Genomic DNA, 17,500 nt, shown 5'->3' with positions numbered 1-17,500 from the left:
CAGCATTGTTTTCGTGTTTTCTGCGGGCCTACGCTTTCAACAATGTTGGACGACCTGTTCAAACGCACCGCATATTTGGTTCAGCAAAGTGGTGAATCCATGTTGAAACCGTTTAAACAGGCCTTTAGGCTGAACAGTTTTTAAAAAATTACTTATGTAAGACATTTTAATCGTATTCTTTGGCATTACTCAAATAAACTTTGAATACCATAAGTAGTTATTTTTTTCTCTTCACTTTATATTGATTGGTTGCCTGTTCCCAGTCGCTGAATTGCTCTAAATTTCGTTACACAGCCCCTTTACCCCTTCACCTCAGTCCTAAGAGAGCAAACCTTTGATTTTACTCTTACCCAGACAATTTTACTGCTAAACGGGGAGTCACTAAGGGATGAAAGTCGAAGGATAGCATATAATGCTGAAATATTCTCCTGTCCATGACGCAACGCAACACACTATTTCTCAAGACCTCCCCTGACTTAAACCTATGACTGGCATAGCAGTCTGATTTGAATCAGAGACGAAGGGAAGAAGCACTAGTCGCCTGAAAACGATTTAACTCCCCATAACGTAAGAGGAATTGTCCGTCCTGGCTCAACATCGCCTCCGCTGTTAAATTACTCAGGTAATAGACCTTTTTAAATTGTACGTTCGGTTTTTCAGACCACGTTATGTCACTCTAGAGAACAATTTCTTTAAATTGTTGTCTTATGCACGCGCATATGTGCGCATAACGTGCCGCATAACTTGACGGTGTAAGAAAATTTGATGCTAAATACATATGTAGATGCATACGTAATTGATCACTCCCCAAAGGGGATTTTAAGGGCCAAAGGAAAACGACAGAAACGACAGAACAGATCAGCAACAACAATTGTTTAAAAGAATCCCAATTGGTTGGAGGCAAACCAGTTGGCTATTTTCAAGTGGAGCTGGGAAGTTGAACCAGGGACTACCAGGAACAAATTCATCGAGTGGTCAGAGCGGGTCTTGAACCAGGGATCTCCGGATCTCAAGGCAACAGCCCTAAATATAACAACTGGGCCACACTGCCTCTCTCCGCTGACATGCAGAAGCCTTTGCCTCGGTTAGCAATATCTTACCCGTTCTTCCTCCGAAAGCAAGTATTTATCACTACTTAATCTTGCCCTATGAAGATACAACCTCTGGATGCTCTCTTCGCGTTGGTGATGTGCCTTTCAAGGTAAGGAATGAAAAAAATATATTAATAATTTAACAATAAATTTAGAAAGGTTCTCGTTTCAGGAGTAACCGACAGGCTGTCTGACTGACTGACCAACCAGCAAAATGACTAACTGTCTCGCTAACTCAACAGACGTCTGACTGACTGAATTAGGCTCGCTTGCCAAACTACAAACAAAAATCCATCTCTCTGAATTATCAGAATTATCAACGGACTGACTACCTTATCAACCAGCTAAACATCTGACAAAATGACCTGTTTTATCTGAAACAATAAAAGCAACGCACTGTTTAAGATCCGATTTTTGTGTTATCATGTGAGAACTACATCTGGTGAGACCTACAATCGTGCACAAAATTGTTGAGGGATTCTTAACTTCCTTGTCCCTAGCTAGCACCAGCTTTTGTTTCATGAAGTAAATCTCGATTTTATGGCTCCCCCTCCCCCAAACCAATGTCGCGACATGGATGAGTTATTCGCCCATTCTACATGAACAATATTGGCCTGGGTAGGGTTCAACTCAATGGTCCAGAATTTTAATAAACAGGAAGCCTCAACTCGTTTTGTGCAGGAATGTAAATTTATATGGATATCGCAAAAACTGGTTTAAGAATTGTTGTACTACATAGCCTATATTAGTCATAGTTTTAAGGAAAAAACAACACGAAAATCTGCCAGCCAAGTTGCCGTGATATCTGTAAGGAAAGCAATAAATATTCTTAGTATCACCCAACTAGTGGACTAATGCAAATCCTGCATTTTGATTGGCTATGCCACTAGAGGACTATTAGTAATAGTCCTCGAGTAGCGCAAAACGTGACGCTTTCTTTCGTTTTATTCCCAAATAACTATTTCTTCAACTTGCATTTGCTAACTTTATTATTGCCTTTTCTGTCCGACTAGTTGGGTGATACTAAAACAATTAGACCCTTCGCCCTCAAGGGCCAACGGTCAATAGCCCTTGCGGGCTACGGGTCTAATTGTTAACTACAATTCTTTGTGTGGTGTGAAATAAAAGGGATTCAAACGTTTTAGCATTAACATTGCGCCAATTGGAATATCAAGCCTAAAATCCAATGTGGCAATTGAATCGATTGACGATGGAACCTCACTATCGACCTCATTTGTAAAGGGTACAGATGTAAAGATGCTGATCAATGAAGAAAGATTAGCAGTTGAGTGTGGGCAGCACATTTTTCTTTTTTTTTGCGACGCAAGCTCAAGCGCAAGCACAAGAGCGGTTATCTTACCGTGAAAATGGGCCTCACGCAAGCATAGGCACAAGAGTAAGGATCAAAACATTTCCTTTTCCTTGTGCTTGCGCTTAGAGCGGTTTTCAATTGAGTGTCGAAAGTAATTAGTGAATTACTTTGGTTTATGATTACTTCACTCAGTTATTGGTTCAAAGTTTTCGCGCCATTTTTTCAACCAATCAGAAGTGAAACCAAAACCACTCGTGGCTTGCGCGTGCACATTTTCCCGCGCTTTGTGTCGGCTACGTGTAATTACTTTGTTTTGAGTTTTGATTGGTTTACTGGATTGTCTCCGACCTTTTTGATTGGCCTAAGTAATTACTTTGGCTTTGGTTTTACGACACTCAATTGAAAACTGCTCTATGCTTGCGTTCACTTGCTTTGTGTGAAAACGAAACTCAGCATAAGCACAAGGCAATTTACTACGTCTGGTCAATTAAAGCACTCGTTCCAGATTCCCTGAGTCTGAGCATTTCAGCAAAATGGTGGACGCCAAAAAGTGCTTCGGATATATCGCGCCACTTTCTCCGCTAAATAAGATAAGCTTTGTCATTGGGTGAGAAATCTCGAGCCATTTTTCTGCCAATCTCAAACAAAACGAAACAATTCTGAACGCTCAGCACTGGCTAAGTGACCTCTATGTGGTGAACTTAATAGACCAATCACGATTTATTAAAATTCAGTCCTAAACAAAAGTCATCATTTCGAGGCTTAAAGGAATAAACTCATACAAATCCTTCCACTTATTCTCCAGAGCCTCGAGATGATGCCTTTTGTTTATGACCGAATTTTAATAAATCCAAATTGGTCTATTGCCTTCGGCAGGGGCGGTGATTGGCTGGAAGAAAAACCTGTTTTACAATCGTAAAGACAGAAGCGCCGCTTGCAGATTTTTCTTCAAGGAAACACTAAACAAAACACTGGCAAGCCAAAGGCAAATTGGCAAAGCATCCTAGTTTTTTTTTTGTAAAAGGATGAAAATCGCTGTTCACCTTTGCTAGTTCAGCTTTCTCTCGTAAGAGTTTCTGCTCTAGTTCAACTTTTTTGCGGTCATATTGTTCTTGCATTTCCTGCGTTGGAAGAAAACAGATATAAAGCAAACAAACCATTCAATGATGAAAGAGATAATAATAACTTGGGGGAGTCATTGTTCAGGGAACAGTGTCCGTTTATTTTGTATGGCCGGCCAGGAGTAACGTGCGAACAAGCCGCTCTACCCGTCCGAAGTGCGGGTTAAAAAACTAAGGAATTTGCGCCTAAATCGCTTCGCTCTTACTGACCCACGCCATTTTTGGCTGGTTTTACCCAAAAGATGAGCCTGTTCGGAGGATTTGGCTGCGAGAATGAGTTTAAGTTTTAACGCGCCTCAGACATTTTCTTGTTAACCAAAACAAAAAAGGTCGGCCCGACGTTTTTCAATTTTATGGCAAATCGCCTGGATAAAGGTCGTTTTTGCTCAGAATCATCTTGTTTGTGATGTAACGATAATTTTATCAGTAAAGGAATTCCACGTTACCCTTTTTGAGATTACCATATTTGTGATTAACTAAAGATTTACCCCAAACACCCTAAAATAACGTAACATAGCCCCTTTAAAAGGTTGGTAGATTACCTTCATCCGTTTTTCGTTCTCCTTGGTAAGTGATTCCAGTTCATTAAACACCTTTTGAACATCTTGCTCCTGTTTTCGGCGCTGCATTTCAGCTGCACGCACCCGACTGTATAGCGCATGCTCTGTCTCTTCCATCTTGTTAACAACTTTCTGCAGAAGCAAGTGAACTATTAGGACATCCGGGGTGACTCATACGGAAAGGAAAGGAAAGGAATTTCAGTGTCTAGTCGTTCTAGCGCTGGAGCATTAATTGGGGACACTGTAAACTGAAATTAACAATTAATACAAATCAAGTCAAATTTTGTTTTTTTGAGGAGAGGGGAAACCGGAGTACCCGGAGAAAACCTCTCGGTGCAGAGTAGAGAACCAAAAAACGCAACCCACATATGACGCCGGGATCTGGAAATCGAAGCAGGGCCACATTGGTGGGAGGCGAATGCTCTCACCACTGCGCCATCTCTGCACATGTACAGAGATAAAGATAATTAAATGGATAAAGGGAGTTGAGTTTCTAAAGAATCTGTGGTCAGTGCTGCGCTGCTTCGGTGGGAAAGTGAAACACAAAAATGGGTTTATCAACTGAGTTGATACCGTAAAGAAATTTGAAAGCTGACGTTTCTAGCGTTAGCCCAGTTGTTCAAAAGGTGGATAACGCTATCAACCGGATAAATCACTATCCATTGAAGAGCGCAATTGGTTTCGCTATTATTTATCTACTGGACAGTGATTTATCCGGCGGATAGCGCTATCCATGCATCGCTTGAAAAAATGCAACTGCATGCAAACCTAACGTCCTAACCACTAAACCACACCACCTCCTTGAGCAACTCCTTAAAAGAAAAAGAAAGTATAGAGAAGGAGAACTGAACCCTGAAAGTGGACATTCGCACCTGGAGATGTTTCACGCTGTCTTCGTGCGCTCGTCGAGTGGCTTCGTTCTGCTTCTCAAGAAATCTCTTTTTCCATTGTAACATCTGTGAGGAATACTGCTGTTTTCTGTCTTTAGTCAGTTGATCCATCTGGTGTTTTCTTCGCGCTTCAGCAAACTACAAGACAAAGAAAGAAGAAAGAAAGAAAGAAAACAGATTAGATTTCTTCATGGAAATGGCTAAGGTATATAATTAAATTATCCAGCCCCCTATTTTGCAGTTGGGCAACACCAGCATTTCACTGTTATGTGCTTGAAGCCATTTTTACAAAGAACAAATGGTCGATAAGTAATGAAGACAACATTCTTCAGTTTTCGCTCGACAAAGTGCTAATAAGTCCACACATTAGGGCCGTTTACACGAGAGAAAATAAGCCGTGGCTAACTCTGGCCGCGCCTTACGTAAGCCGCGAAAGGAACTATTTATACGAGTATAAACTCCCCGGCCAGGATAAGCCGCGGCTTGATAAAGTCGTGAACGTAGATTTTGTACAATTTATACGAGGTGTTCGCGGCTTACGTAAGCCGCGGCCAGAGTTAGCCGCGGCTTATTTTCTCTCGTATAAACGGCCCTACTGTTCGTCAAATGTCGAGTCAGTTTAAGCGAAAACTGCTCAAAGATTATCTGGTATAACGGGCTCAATTTTTAAGAAACAGCTGATTACACGAACATTTTTAATAATCAGCGCTAATATCTTGGAGAATTAATTTGAATACTATGAAATTCGGATAATGAGGCAAATTTTGTAAACAAGGATAAGCCTGTTGCTCTATTTATTCTACGTGTGTAAACCTCAGCGTCTAATCTATTCTAGGCCACGAAATTACTATAAAGGTGAAAAGACAGACAGTTAACGATCTGCACAGAGCAAATTCATTCAAATCAAGAAACAACTATTTTTTCTTGCTCTTACCTGTTCCTTTTCTTCAATTTCTTTCCCTTGTCGATCAAGCTCCAGGTATTCAGCAGCTTGTTTCGCCTGCTTTTGATTGGTTGAATTGTGTTGGAGCCTGCGATTTATGTCTGTCATTTTCCGTCCCTCTGCGTGGTAGCAAGAAGGAATAAGTAAGGCGATTGGTACACGCGAGTGTAGCTTTTGTGGGCCAACCTCGTTCCCATATTCTTTCACCTCCACCCCTCTGAGTTGCTCCCTCCGCGGTGGGGACATCAAAGGAACGAGGAAACGAGGTTGTTTGTGGGATTGTGTGGGGAAACGGTCAGAAAGTGTTTATATAAGGAGCCCATGACTCGGAACGAACAGACCAAGTTATTTTTAGATTGATCTTTCAGCTGATCACAACTCTTCCATGAGAAATCATTGCCCATGGGATTGAGAATTGTCACTTGTGCAAGCAAAATCTTTTTGAGTACTCGTCCAAAAATAACTGGAACTGTGAAAATGCCGTTACATAGACCTAGAACTGGAGTTGAAGGTTCCTGATTTATAATCATCTTCCCGTGAAAATCAATGTTGATTTGCGGATACCGCATGCCGCTTACAAGGGAAATGCTAATTAACTTTACAAAGGTATTGAATCTGAGGCTTAATTCTTCTGACTGTTGAATATAATGTTATTCTTTTGGGTCGAGGGGAGAGGGGGGGGGGGGGGGGGAACAATGGTAAGTTCGCTAGGAGGGGGAGGGGTACGTTTGTCTCTAGAATCCATGTTGCCGAGCACTATCATGCATTTTTCAGTAACAGGGAACTGAACAGGAAGATGATCTATCATCATGTGGCACAGATGGTAACTGGAAATGGACGTTTACCTTTCCGCAGCAGTTGTTTGACCACAATTAAATTGCTTAACAATTCACATATGGAGAAACCAAGGCAAGATTAAAAAAAAAACCGTCTTTTATTCCGCAGTTATACTTACCTTCTCTAGATTTCAGTGATAACATATCTTTGGTAACCACTAAGTCTCTGCTCAGTCGACGTTTGTTGTACTCAAGTTTCACTCCTTGATCTGATATACTCCTAAAAAAACCAATGAAAAGTCTTTCAGAAATTCGCCAAATATCGGGGTTAAATGCACAGCTCTATTTAGAAGATGAATCTCTGAGGGGTTGTCAAATGGCGAGTCCAAAAACTAATAAACGAAACAAAGCTACCTTGGTCAACCAGAACAAAGCAAATCTATGTAGCCGCCGCTAAAGGCGGGAAAACGAGTGCGAGCAAGCCAGTCACAATTGGCTCTGCCCTTGCGTCTGAATGGCTGAAAATGTCATGTGAGATTTGGAAGGTGAGTAATTAGAAATAAGATTGAAGTAATAAAGGTAGTACAGTCGTAATGTAAAAAGAAAATCTGAATGCCTTTCAAAACTCTATTACCAAAACATAAATCTTTGAAAGACGAAGGTACACTAGGGGAAAAATTCCGAGTTCAACAGATAAAACTACATGTCCTTCCAACCACTAGGTAAAAATGCTTCACCTGGAAACAGTCCAACGATTCAAAAAGCTATACTTGACATTGCAAAATGTTTCAAATTGCAGTGATTTCCATGTTAAGCGCTTTAGCCAAAACTTTCGATGGCGATGGTTTGACTTACGACAAAAGATATCATGTAAAGTGTTTTCACCATCGTGAGAAATTAAAATGTTTGCATAAGAATACAGTCCAGGACAATTTCTTTGTTTAGGGGGCCAACATGGCTGCTGTGACGCAAGGTGACATCTCTGTGGCGTCAAAGCTCTATACCACCAAGTTGCATTATTTACCCATAAGTTCGCTTGGCTCACTTTTAAATTCTGTTGTTTTCACTCACTTACCTGAGTTTTTCTGATAAGTTCTTTGTACGACGTCTGTCGTCCTTGACAGCGAGTCGAAAATCCATAAAAAATATAAATAAATAAGATCATTTTGTACTTTATTGGCGGCAAAATGCAATTGCATTTACGAAGGAATTGGTGGAGGTCCCTGTATTGGTAATCACTTTATGTTCAACAAACAGGAAAAAGTTGCAAATCTAAATTACCACATAGCGAAAGGAGCCAGTTGAATGATTCGTGGAAAGTAACGGTGCAATGCCGCTCACACTGCCGACTGTGGTACGACTTGTTCAGCTTGGTCCTGACTAGCGACGTCAGCACAAGGGAGACTAAATAGGTACTATCTGTCGCTAAGTTGTCGCTAATTAGTGCCCTTTGTCCTAACAAACGGTAGTCGTACTCCGAGGTGAAAAATATTATGTTAAATAACCTCCAAGTTAACCAATCGCAATGCGCGAAAAGCAACATTCACGTGACTGTGGACCGTATACATACCATCGGCCATTGGCTATTAATACTGTGCTTGAACACGAGACGTTTTTGAGCCACAGTCGACAAACGGAAGTGAAGCTGTTTTCCTTTAACTTGAAACTTACCACATTTGTATTGCAAAGTACCGTTTCCACTTTACAGGCGATTAGTTGTCTACAACCTGGGAGAGACATCTGTCCTGACGTGCCAAAAGGTTCACTTCCGGTTGCCGTCCGCGTCTCAAAATGTGGTTAAGGTCTCCAATAAAGAGTTTTCAGCTAAGAGCGCGCGCCAAAGCCACGCACGCAATTCGCAAGCTGCTCACGTCAGCTCATGATTCAAATGGGTGGCCAGAAATAAACAAATAACGCTAATTTCGCTCACCATTCTCCTAATTCCTATATATATGGAATATAAATAGGCATCTCCTATTCACGAAAACTACGAAAATTCTACACAAACGGTTTAATGGTCACTTAAATCCATTTGCGTTGGCCTTTAGCTCCACTCGCGCGCGGACTCGAATGAGCGGGTGACGCATGCGTAAATACTGTTCTTGTAACCCCCTAATTTTTCCTGATTTTGCAACTTTACTCGTTTATATCTCTACTTCCGACTGGATGGTGAATTTTTTTCATTTTTTGCATGTTAGCTTAGATTAATTCTAAAGGTTTGTGTTTCAAATTTAAAAAAAATTCTGTAGGTGAAAAAAAAAGTTAGAGACAGATTTTTAAAAAAACTGATTTTTCCGAAAAACTGGCCTACAGATTTTGTTGAATTTTAAATATTTTAGAGAGTATGTCGATCATTATCTGGTAACGCTGAATGGGAAAATTTCACCATCCCGTTTCTTCAAAAAAGACAACATATGTTGATTTTAAGGCTCAAAGAAATGCCTAATATCGTTGCCACGGTAACGTTATTTTGGAGGAAAACATAATTTGAGAAATCTACGATAGGCACTTAATACCCTAGCTGGCCAAATTTCGTCCTGATATGATTACCCTAACTGTATCTAAGGACAGAATATGTTTATTTGTTTGGAAAAAAGGAGAAACTATTGCAAGCCTCCTTACGCACGCGCGTTTTTGAGACGCGGACGGCAACCGGAAGAGAACATTTCGCGTGCCAGGACAGTGGTGTCTTCCAGATTTTTCTACTAATCACCTCTTATGGAGAAAAGATACTTAGCAATGCAAATGTGGTTGTGCGAAGAGGAGTTAAAAGGGAAAACAGATCACTTCCGATTGCCGTCCACGTCTCAAAAACGCGTGCTTAAGCTCTCTAATACCACTTTGAGCGCGATCCCGGCGTGCGATCGACTGATACGAAAATAACCCCATCTGCTCAAACCTGAATGTCCTTGATGCTTGTGTCTTTAACGTATCTGACAAGAATGAAGAAAGAATTGACATATTTAGAAAACAAATTGTGCCTTTATTTTTAACAAGCAAGAAAAAAAAAAAAAATTGGGAAAAAAGTGAGAAAATAGGAGACTTGAAAAAGTGTAAGAATTTCACAATGGACAATGGACAATGGAAAATTATGTGGCTTCATACACAGCATATCGGCTCCCACACAACTCTACGATCTTCATTTCTTTCCGTTTTATCCTTACAGCTTAAGTTAAAATATGTTGTGCAAAACGGTTTGACAAATATTGTGTTCCATATCTAATTTCACACTAAAATTGAAGATTCAACTGTTAGTTATCCTTCCACGGCATAACATTCACCAGTTTGTATTCACCTGACAGATACAGCATTGTTAAAGAAATTATGATTGCTTCAAATACAACAGCCCCCCAAAACCTAATTGAGGTCCCCAACACTATATTGAGGTTTCCAACAACTCAGTATGAGTTTTGTTTTCTTAAATAATAATAGCACCTTCATTTAACACAAGAGCACTAATTAGGAATACTAATGATCAAATCAAATCAAATATTGGTTTTTGTGGAGAGGAGAAAACCGGAGTACCCGTAGAAAAACCTTTGAAAAAACTTTTTGGAGGAGATAAGAGAACTAACAAACTCAAGCCACATATGACGCCGAGTCTGGGAATCGAACCCGGGCCACATTGGTTGGAGGCGAGTGCTCTCACCACTGCGCTATCCCTAACACCCACTCAAAACATCAACTTAAACAATAAAAAGCTAACAAAATAATTAGTATTTTAGTGTAGAGCGGACAAAAAAAAATTAAATAAAAAATAAATAAACAAATAAATAAACTGTCTTTCTCTCAGGGCCCATAGTCCCCTTCGTACATTTGTCTTCCACAAAAGTGAAATGCGTTACAGGGTTTTAGTTTTAACTAGCATTAAAAAGTCTTTGAACAGCAACAACCAATACACAGGAAAAATGGGAGGCTTTCTTTAAAAAAATAAGAGGAAATAGGAACGACTCCCAAAAATAGGAAAAAAACAGGAACTTGACACAGTGTCATTTTACCGACCTCAAATGGATGGAAAGCTGAGTGAATTTTGGAACGCGCGACTGCTGGGATTCGAACCCCAGAGCGCTGGGATGTGTAATTTACCTCGAATGTCATAAAACATACCTAACATCTTCAACTTCTTGAGTTCTTTTCTTCAATGCAAGCTGGTTAGCAGCGATCGCCAGTTCAGCGAGACTCTTTTTCAGGACATCACCTTTTTCCTGAAATATTCACAAAAAAACGTTGTGGGTAACAAAGAGATGATTGGGCTTCAAGGAAACTTAAGCAATTACGACGACACTGGCGATGAAAATCTCATCTCATAATAAAAATTCGCGCTACTTTCAGTATTTACTTCCTGACTCTTACAAACCCTCATAACTTGGTAAAAAAAACTGCCTGTCAGGGGTATGACAGGCACTTCGAATTCAGAAAGGACGCAAGTGTATGAAGTCGTTGCAGATTGCTAAATTTGTCATTCACGTTGCTGGAGAGTTAAAGAAACAAAAACATCTATGGCTACGAATACGCTACAAAAATACACTATTATTGTACTGAAAGAGAAGTTGTATGTTATGTTAACCCCTCCTTCCCCGGGGTAGGGGGGTACTCCCTTTTATTGGCTATTGAGGTATGTGCGGCCCCAAAGGGTATCGCTTTTAGCCGTTTCGATCTGAAATACGGTATCGATTTTGACCATTTTGGTCTGCAATAGGGTATCGTTTGTTCACTCAAGTCTTGAATTGGTTATGTTTTCTAGAAGAAGCTTCTTCTTCTTCACTATGCAATAAGAACATCAACAAAGCCCTTCTCAAACTATTTCGCCAACCATGTAACAGCTGAAATACGTCTAAAAATAGGTCTGAAACAGGGTATCAAATTCGTGGTCAGGTCTTGCCTGCAGAGCAGTCTTTTTTTTTGGGAGGCGTACGCTTGTTCGTAATGGGCCGCCATTTTGAAAGCACACAGCCGGTAGAGGATACTGACCTCCTCTCACTGAGTGCAATTTTCTTGACTCGACTCAGGCCTCTGTTAGTCTCGCAATCCAAGATGTCTGCCGATAATTCTTACCAATTCATACTGTCCTCCTCTCAGTGAGTGCAATTTTCTTGACTCGCCTCAGGCCTCTGTTAGTCTCGCTATCCAAGATGTCTGCCCATAATTCTTACGAAAACAACAATACGCCTGCTTTGGAGGCTAAGTCAGGTCCGAAATAGGGTAGGAAAAATCGCAGATTTTGGTCTGAAGTAGGTTAAGGGTGTCAGGAAGCGGGCCGTACACACCCTCCCCAGCAAATGAAATGAAGATACTCATTGATCGATGGTTACTCGGGAATAAATCCGAGTGAGCCTTTCACCTTCCGATAACCAGTTCGGACGACTGGGGAAGGTCAAAGCGGTATAAAGCAAGGAAAGAGTTTAGCATTTCACTTGGTTTAGCAGACACATATGACGCACATAAAGAAACAAGGCTGCACCAAAACTCACTGACTCACAAACCATGGATTCTCTGCGGTAACCGGTATCCGAAGTAATAAATCACAGACAACGTAACAATCCGGGCAACCATAATTTAGGCAGTAGCTATTCGTACGGGACCCGTACACCGACCTACATTTGCTTTTCCTAAGTGAGTCTTCTTAGAATAATTATTACAGGTTTTATGAAACCGTAACCTTGAAAGACATAGCCACGCAGTTATTTAAAGCTACCCGTTTTAAAATGGGTGCTTAAACTTTATAAATACTGTTTATCAGCACAATTTGAAATGGGTGCTTAGACTTAAATGCGAGAAACACAAAGCTGGTCAGATGGCCGGTGACATCGAGCGAAGGAGGTATTTCGTGAAATTAAAACAGGCATAAATGTCGTTGTTTGATAGCTGATCAGTATATAAAAGAATTAAAGACGAGGTAAGACTTTCCGAGTGTAACTGAACCTGTAATAATCATTCTAAGAAGACTACTCCCGTATGAATAACAAATATAGGCTGGTGTAAGGATCTAGTACGAATAGCCACTTTGTAAAAAAATACTGACCTCAATTTTCTTTAGACTGGCCTCAAACTGCTGTGTCAATGCAAACACCTCGGTTCTCGTCACCTCTAACTTCTTGGCCGCCTTACAATATTGAAATTCAGCTTCCGTCCTAGGGAATTTAAAACACGCTATAATATCACGCTTGGGATAAAAAGTAAGCTTGTTTGGAGGGGGCACAGGACACTGTATCCGGTCTACTCATCTGGCCATCTCGCCACCAAGACCAGTTATCTCGCCACCATGCACTTGCTAAATTTCTTAACTTAAACTGTACAGAGTTTGTCTACTTCATATATCCAGAATTAGAAGTTAAAGTAAGTTACACGCTGGACTGACTTGGCGACTAATTGTTTGAAAAACGCAACACGCCCCGTGACGTACGCAGTGGAAGCAAACAGCATTTCATAACACAATCCTGGTTTTTTCTATAAAAGGGTAAAGTCACTGCTTACGAGCCATAAGGCCCATCAGGCCGGCGCTTATCTCCGGTTTCCGTAGCATGAAGCGACTAGGAGTATTTCTACTCCCCCCTGGATGGGATGCTAGTCCATCACAGGGTTACCCCCAGCATTACGCCGGTACCCATTTATACACCTGGGTGGGGAGAGGCACCATGATAGTAAAGTGTCTTGCCCAAGAACACAACACAATGTCCCCGGCCAGGCCCCGAACCCGGACCACTCGATCCGGAGTCGAGCGCACTAACCATGAGGCCACCGCGCCTCCCACTTATGGCCAAGGCATACTTCCTTAGGATATTTTGCTCTGCGCGCTATATTATAAGAGAGATTAATTTAAAATAACCACTTCATGTTAAGGTAAAACTTTTGTAATAGCCAGACCTTTCTAAATCCGTTTAATCCACACTGAAAGGAAGAAAGGAAGGAAGGAAGGAACAAAAGCGCTCGGTCTCTTTGGTCAGACAAATTAGAAGCCAAAAGGCCAGACAGTTACCAGAAATGAAATTAAAAAAAAAATTGGGAAGCGAGTGCAATCTTTCCTGTTTGCGAAATTGACTTATTCGAAAATGATGAAAGAATCCAAGTCTGTATCACCATTTGATTATGGAAGTCGTCGATGATCGATCAATTTCGATCCTTATTTGGTTGTTTGAGCTACTCAGCTGTAAAGTGTTCCCTCTGCCTCTAAAGTAAACTTGACACGCGCTTTCTGTTGGTCAAAACACCATCAAAACAACGAGAACTCATCACCGTCGCTTGTGCGGCACGCAGCAAAAGAGGTCAGATGTTTATCAACTTCAATAGGGTATTGGCGAAAGTTAATATGTGAAAGACATATATAATTATTTCAACTGCGGGAGAGAATCAAGTTAAGATGCTGATCATCGCAGTTATTAATTAACGTTAACAGACTCTCCTCACTTTATATGGGTGCAGGGATGGCGCAGTGGTGAGAGCACTCGCCTTCAGTTCCCACGGCCTGCTCCTGTCTGACCTCGTAGCTCAGTCAGTAGAGCAGCGGTGATCTAACCCGACTTTTACTACGTTATCTGCTCATTTTTCACTGAAAAAAACATCGAAGTAACTTGTGTAATCATTCTATTTTACTACTTAGGTGATAAACATTCAATGAACGTGAAACAAATCATCTGTGTGGCTAAGATGTTCGTTATAACCTCTCGAACTTGCGTTGTTTGCCCCCTCAGAAGTGTGTAGCTAATTTGCATGATAATAGCAAATCCAACATGGCGGCCATCGTGAATAAGGTCTTCCCGAATTAGTGCTCCAGCGCTAGAACGACTAGACACTTAAAGTTCCTTTCCTTTTCCTTTCGTTACTGTTTTATAATAGGTAACGTTAAATAATAACTGCGATGATGAGCATATGTTTCTCTACGCAGTTCAAATAATTATACATGGCCTTTCATATATTAAATTTCGTCATATTTATATCCTCTAAGGGCAGCATTTCTTCGAACTTTGACCACAGCTCTTTTGGAAACTCGAATTTCATCTCAGCAAACCCAAACCACCTGTTTAGCTGCAAAGCTTCGGCAAACCGGTCAACTTCCCCTAGCGTTCGTGACCAATGGACAACTACGTCCTTACCACACGGCATTGCGCCCAACATCGTGGTTGGGTACTACAGAGCATTGGCGTGGCATCTTTATATTTGTGAGAACAAATCCGGGTTTTGCCTGCCTCGTGCTCTCGGCTCGCCCCCACGACAACTGCGCCTTTGATCATCATTTCATAGGCTTCCGGCCTCGGAGCGTCTCTCTTTTTAATGGTACCCCGTAGGAGATATTTTAGAGAGATACCTGCATGGCAACGATACAGCGTCTTTTAAGATATCAATACCCAGCTCTGTGTAAAACCCTTGCACTGTTCTCAGAGCTTCAATAAAAGGCACAACATCCAGATTGCTGTAATAACGCAGCCAGTCAGCAGGTTTTCATTCCCCATTCTCTCCAGATTCTCTTACAATCCTTGTACTCCTCATCTGATAAAATTGGGGCGTTTTTTAGTTTTAAAAACCCTTCTTCATACGGGGGCTACCCTGGATAGTCTAACGTTTTTGTCGAGTCAAACCACTCGTACAGAAGCCACAATTTGGTAAGCTGTGCCCCCATACATCTTCAACCATTTTTCGTAGCTGATATGTCCAAAAACCTGAAACTCGGAGTTGGCATATACATAACCTTGCTCTGTTTAGTGCATGGCCATTTTGACATCACTGTCTTGTGAAATTTTGCTTACAAAGTACTTTTTAATCAAGTTTAAGTCATAAGCTAACGTCCTGAGTGTAAACCCCAGCACAGGAATTTAAAAACACCGTTGGTCGATGAGATTTTGTTGTTGCTCCGATAGAATTTCTAATCCGGCTTCCGGAATGTATCGCCGCATTCTTTCTCGGAGGGCAACCGCTCGCCGTTCTTACACCTCCCACAATAACCTGATCCAATATTCAGGGTTTTTGCTGCTAATATGCATCCTCTGACTCTCTATTTTAAGTATCCGCCAACAAAACAGGCACAGGTACGTGCTCGTTTTCAAACAACAGATCCTTCGTAGCCTGCCTGCGTTTGGTCTTGTCCAGCAGCAACTCTAAGTCAAACACGATGGCGTAGGGGAAAGTTTGCTTATTTTTTTGGGGCAACGGGCCAGTATTCTTTGTGGGATTTCATGCTCCCAAGCATTCAACAAAATTAACACCTTCGACGAAAATTGCTTGCCTTATTCTTAAAGTACGATTATAAGCCTCCTCTCTTTTGAGTATTCTCCTCTTTCCATTTTTTAGTTTTTCAGAAACAACTGCGTCTCGGATTCGGAAAGCATATTGGACACTCAAGCCAATGACAGCCATAAACTCAAAAGGCGTCATTATTTTAACACGATCCTTTCCCACTTTTCGGGTTTCAAAGCCAACTCTGTCCACAGGACCCCCAGCAATCTTTCTTTCTCCGCCATGCTGACACACTTGGCGGTGGATATGGACACCACGCGACAAAGCACCAAAAGCTTCAAAAGCTCATTCAACCACCAATATACATCATAGTACAAAAAAATCAGCAATCTTTCATTGAAAATTCACGCGGTTAGTCCGCAATCCATACAAAAGCAAAGGCCAGTTCGAACTGCCCCGAGGTCGGGGCCCCTTGAGAAGCTGTTCTGTTTCCAAGTGGTATAGTCGGGATTAAAAATGCAGAGCGAGGTCGCGAAAAGTGGTCGCATTTTAATCCCGATTATACTACTCGAATAGTTTTTTTCGATTATGGTTCGATGAATAAATTGGTAATCACATAGATCAATGGTAGCGAGTCTACTGGTGGCGACTTGGTGGTGACGAGATGACTCTTGGTGGCGAGTTTACTGGTGGCGAGTCTTCCTGTTGGCGAGGTGACCCAGCAAGCCATGCACGATCCATAGGGGCGAAGCAAATTCCCTCAGAATATTACGCTTAGACTGATTTAGAAAATTAAGTCTAAATAGGGCTAGAAAGAGATTGGGGTTCATAGAGGTAAGGATTACAGTAGGACTGTCTTTGACCGTTAGTAGGGACTTTAAGATCGAAGAAGGTTACCGCGACGGCGACGCCACCTCAAAACATAAACTTTACGCCATCGTAAGGCATCGTTTTCGATGCGGTTACACTTTATACCGGTTACCTCCTTACACCGTTGGCGGAACCGGGTCGATTTGAAAACGGTCACTATTTTGGCGAGAAATTTGCATTGTTCGATTCAAAATGGTGAATTTAGCACGCAGTGCAGCGCTCGCTTATACCATCAAGACTTTGATTTTCTGGCGAGAACGGTTCCGTGTAAACACTTCCAATCCGCATCGATTTAGACGCAGTTTCAAAGTCGTGAAACCGCGCTCTTGTAAACGCTCCCTAAGTCTTTTGCAATTATTCTATCTCGTTCATGTCACAAAGTGGGCAAAGTATCCTAAAAACAAAGTGGTTTTCAAAGCAAAAACAGAGAAATATTCGCATGCTCACCACGTTGTTATGCAGACTACTGCAAAAATATGTGCTGAAATGCGTGCCGCATGTCCAGCACGATTGTTTTCCTCCTTTAACTAATGTTGTTATATAGCTGAGTTTTTTCCCTCAGCAGCGCGCGCTCTTATTTGTTACTTCGAGGTCACATGACATCTAACACTAAAACTGTTTCCCGCCAAAAGTCTGTTAGCGGGCAACAGCGCAAGATCTATGACGTCAGAGGGTAATAGTGCACTGTTACCCGCGAATGTTGACCGACGACCGCCGTTGCTGTCGCCGTTGCACGTTTTTCATTTTTCGTGCTGTATAACAAACCACT

The 17,500-nt window shown here is 41.5% G+C and overlaps 1 protein-coding gene across 1 annotated transcript in view; it reads right to left on the bottom strand.

Moving 5' to 3' along the window:
• Positions 1–17,500, bottom strand: part of LOC138033795 (calponin homology domain-containing protein DDB_G0272472-like) — a 29,777-nt gene that overhangs the window by 3,942 nt on the left and 8,335 nt on the right. The window contains exons 7-16 of the mRNA XM_068881619.1: positions 12,716–12,824; positions 10,801–10,898; positions 9,593–9,626; positions 7,769–7,809; positions 6,873–6,973; positions 5,909–6,036; positions 4,957–5,112; positions 4,067–4,216; positions 3,447–3,524; positions 1,101–1,193 (exon numbers count right to left, since the gene is read on the bottom strand). Coding sequence (XP_068737720.1) covers positions 1,101–1,193; positions 3,447–3,524; positions 4,067–4,216; positions 4,957–5,112; positions 5,909–6,036; positions 6,873–6,973; positions 7,769–7,809; positions 9,593–9,626; positions 10,801–10,898; positions 12,716–12,824 — 988 coding nt within the window. The remainder of the gene's footprint in view (positions 1–1,100; positions 1,194–3,446; positions 3,525–4,066; positions 4,217–4,956; positions 5,113–5,908; positions 6,037–6,872; positions 6,974–7,768; positions 7,810–9,592; positions 9,627–10,800; positions 10,899–12,715; positions 12,825–17,500) is intronic.

The sequence above is a fragment of the Montipora capricornis genome, chromosome 14 (genome assembly GCF_036669925.1).
Source record: "Montipora capricornis isolate CH-2021 chromosome 14, ASM3666992v2, whole genome shotgun sequence".
Classification (NCBI taxonomy): domain Eukaryota; kingdom Metazoa; phylum Cnidaria; class Anthozoa; order Scleractinia; family Acroporidae; genus Montipora; species Montipora capricornis.
Note: the sequence above shows the minus strand (reverse complement) of the source record. Positions and strands in the feature narration are given on the sequence as shown.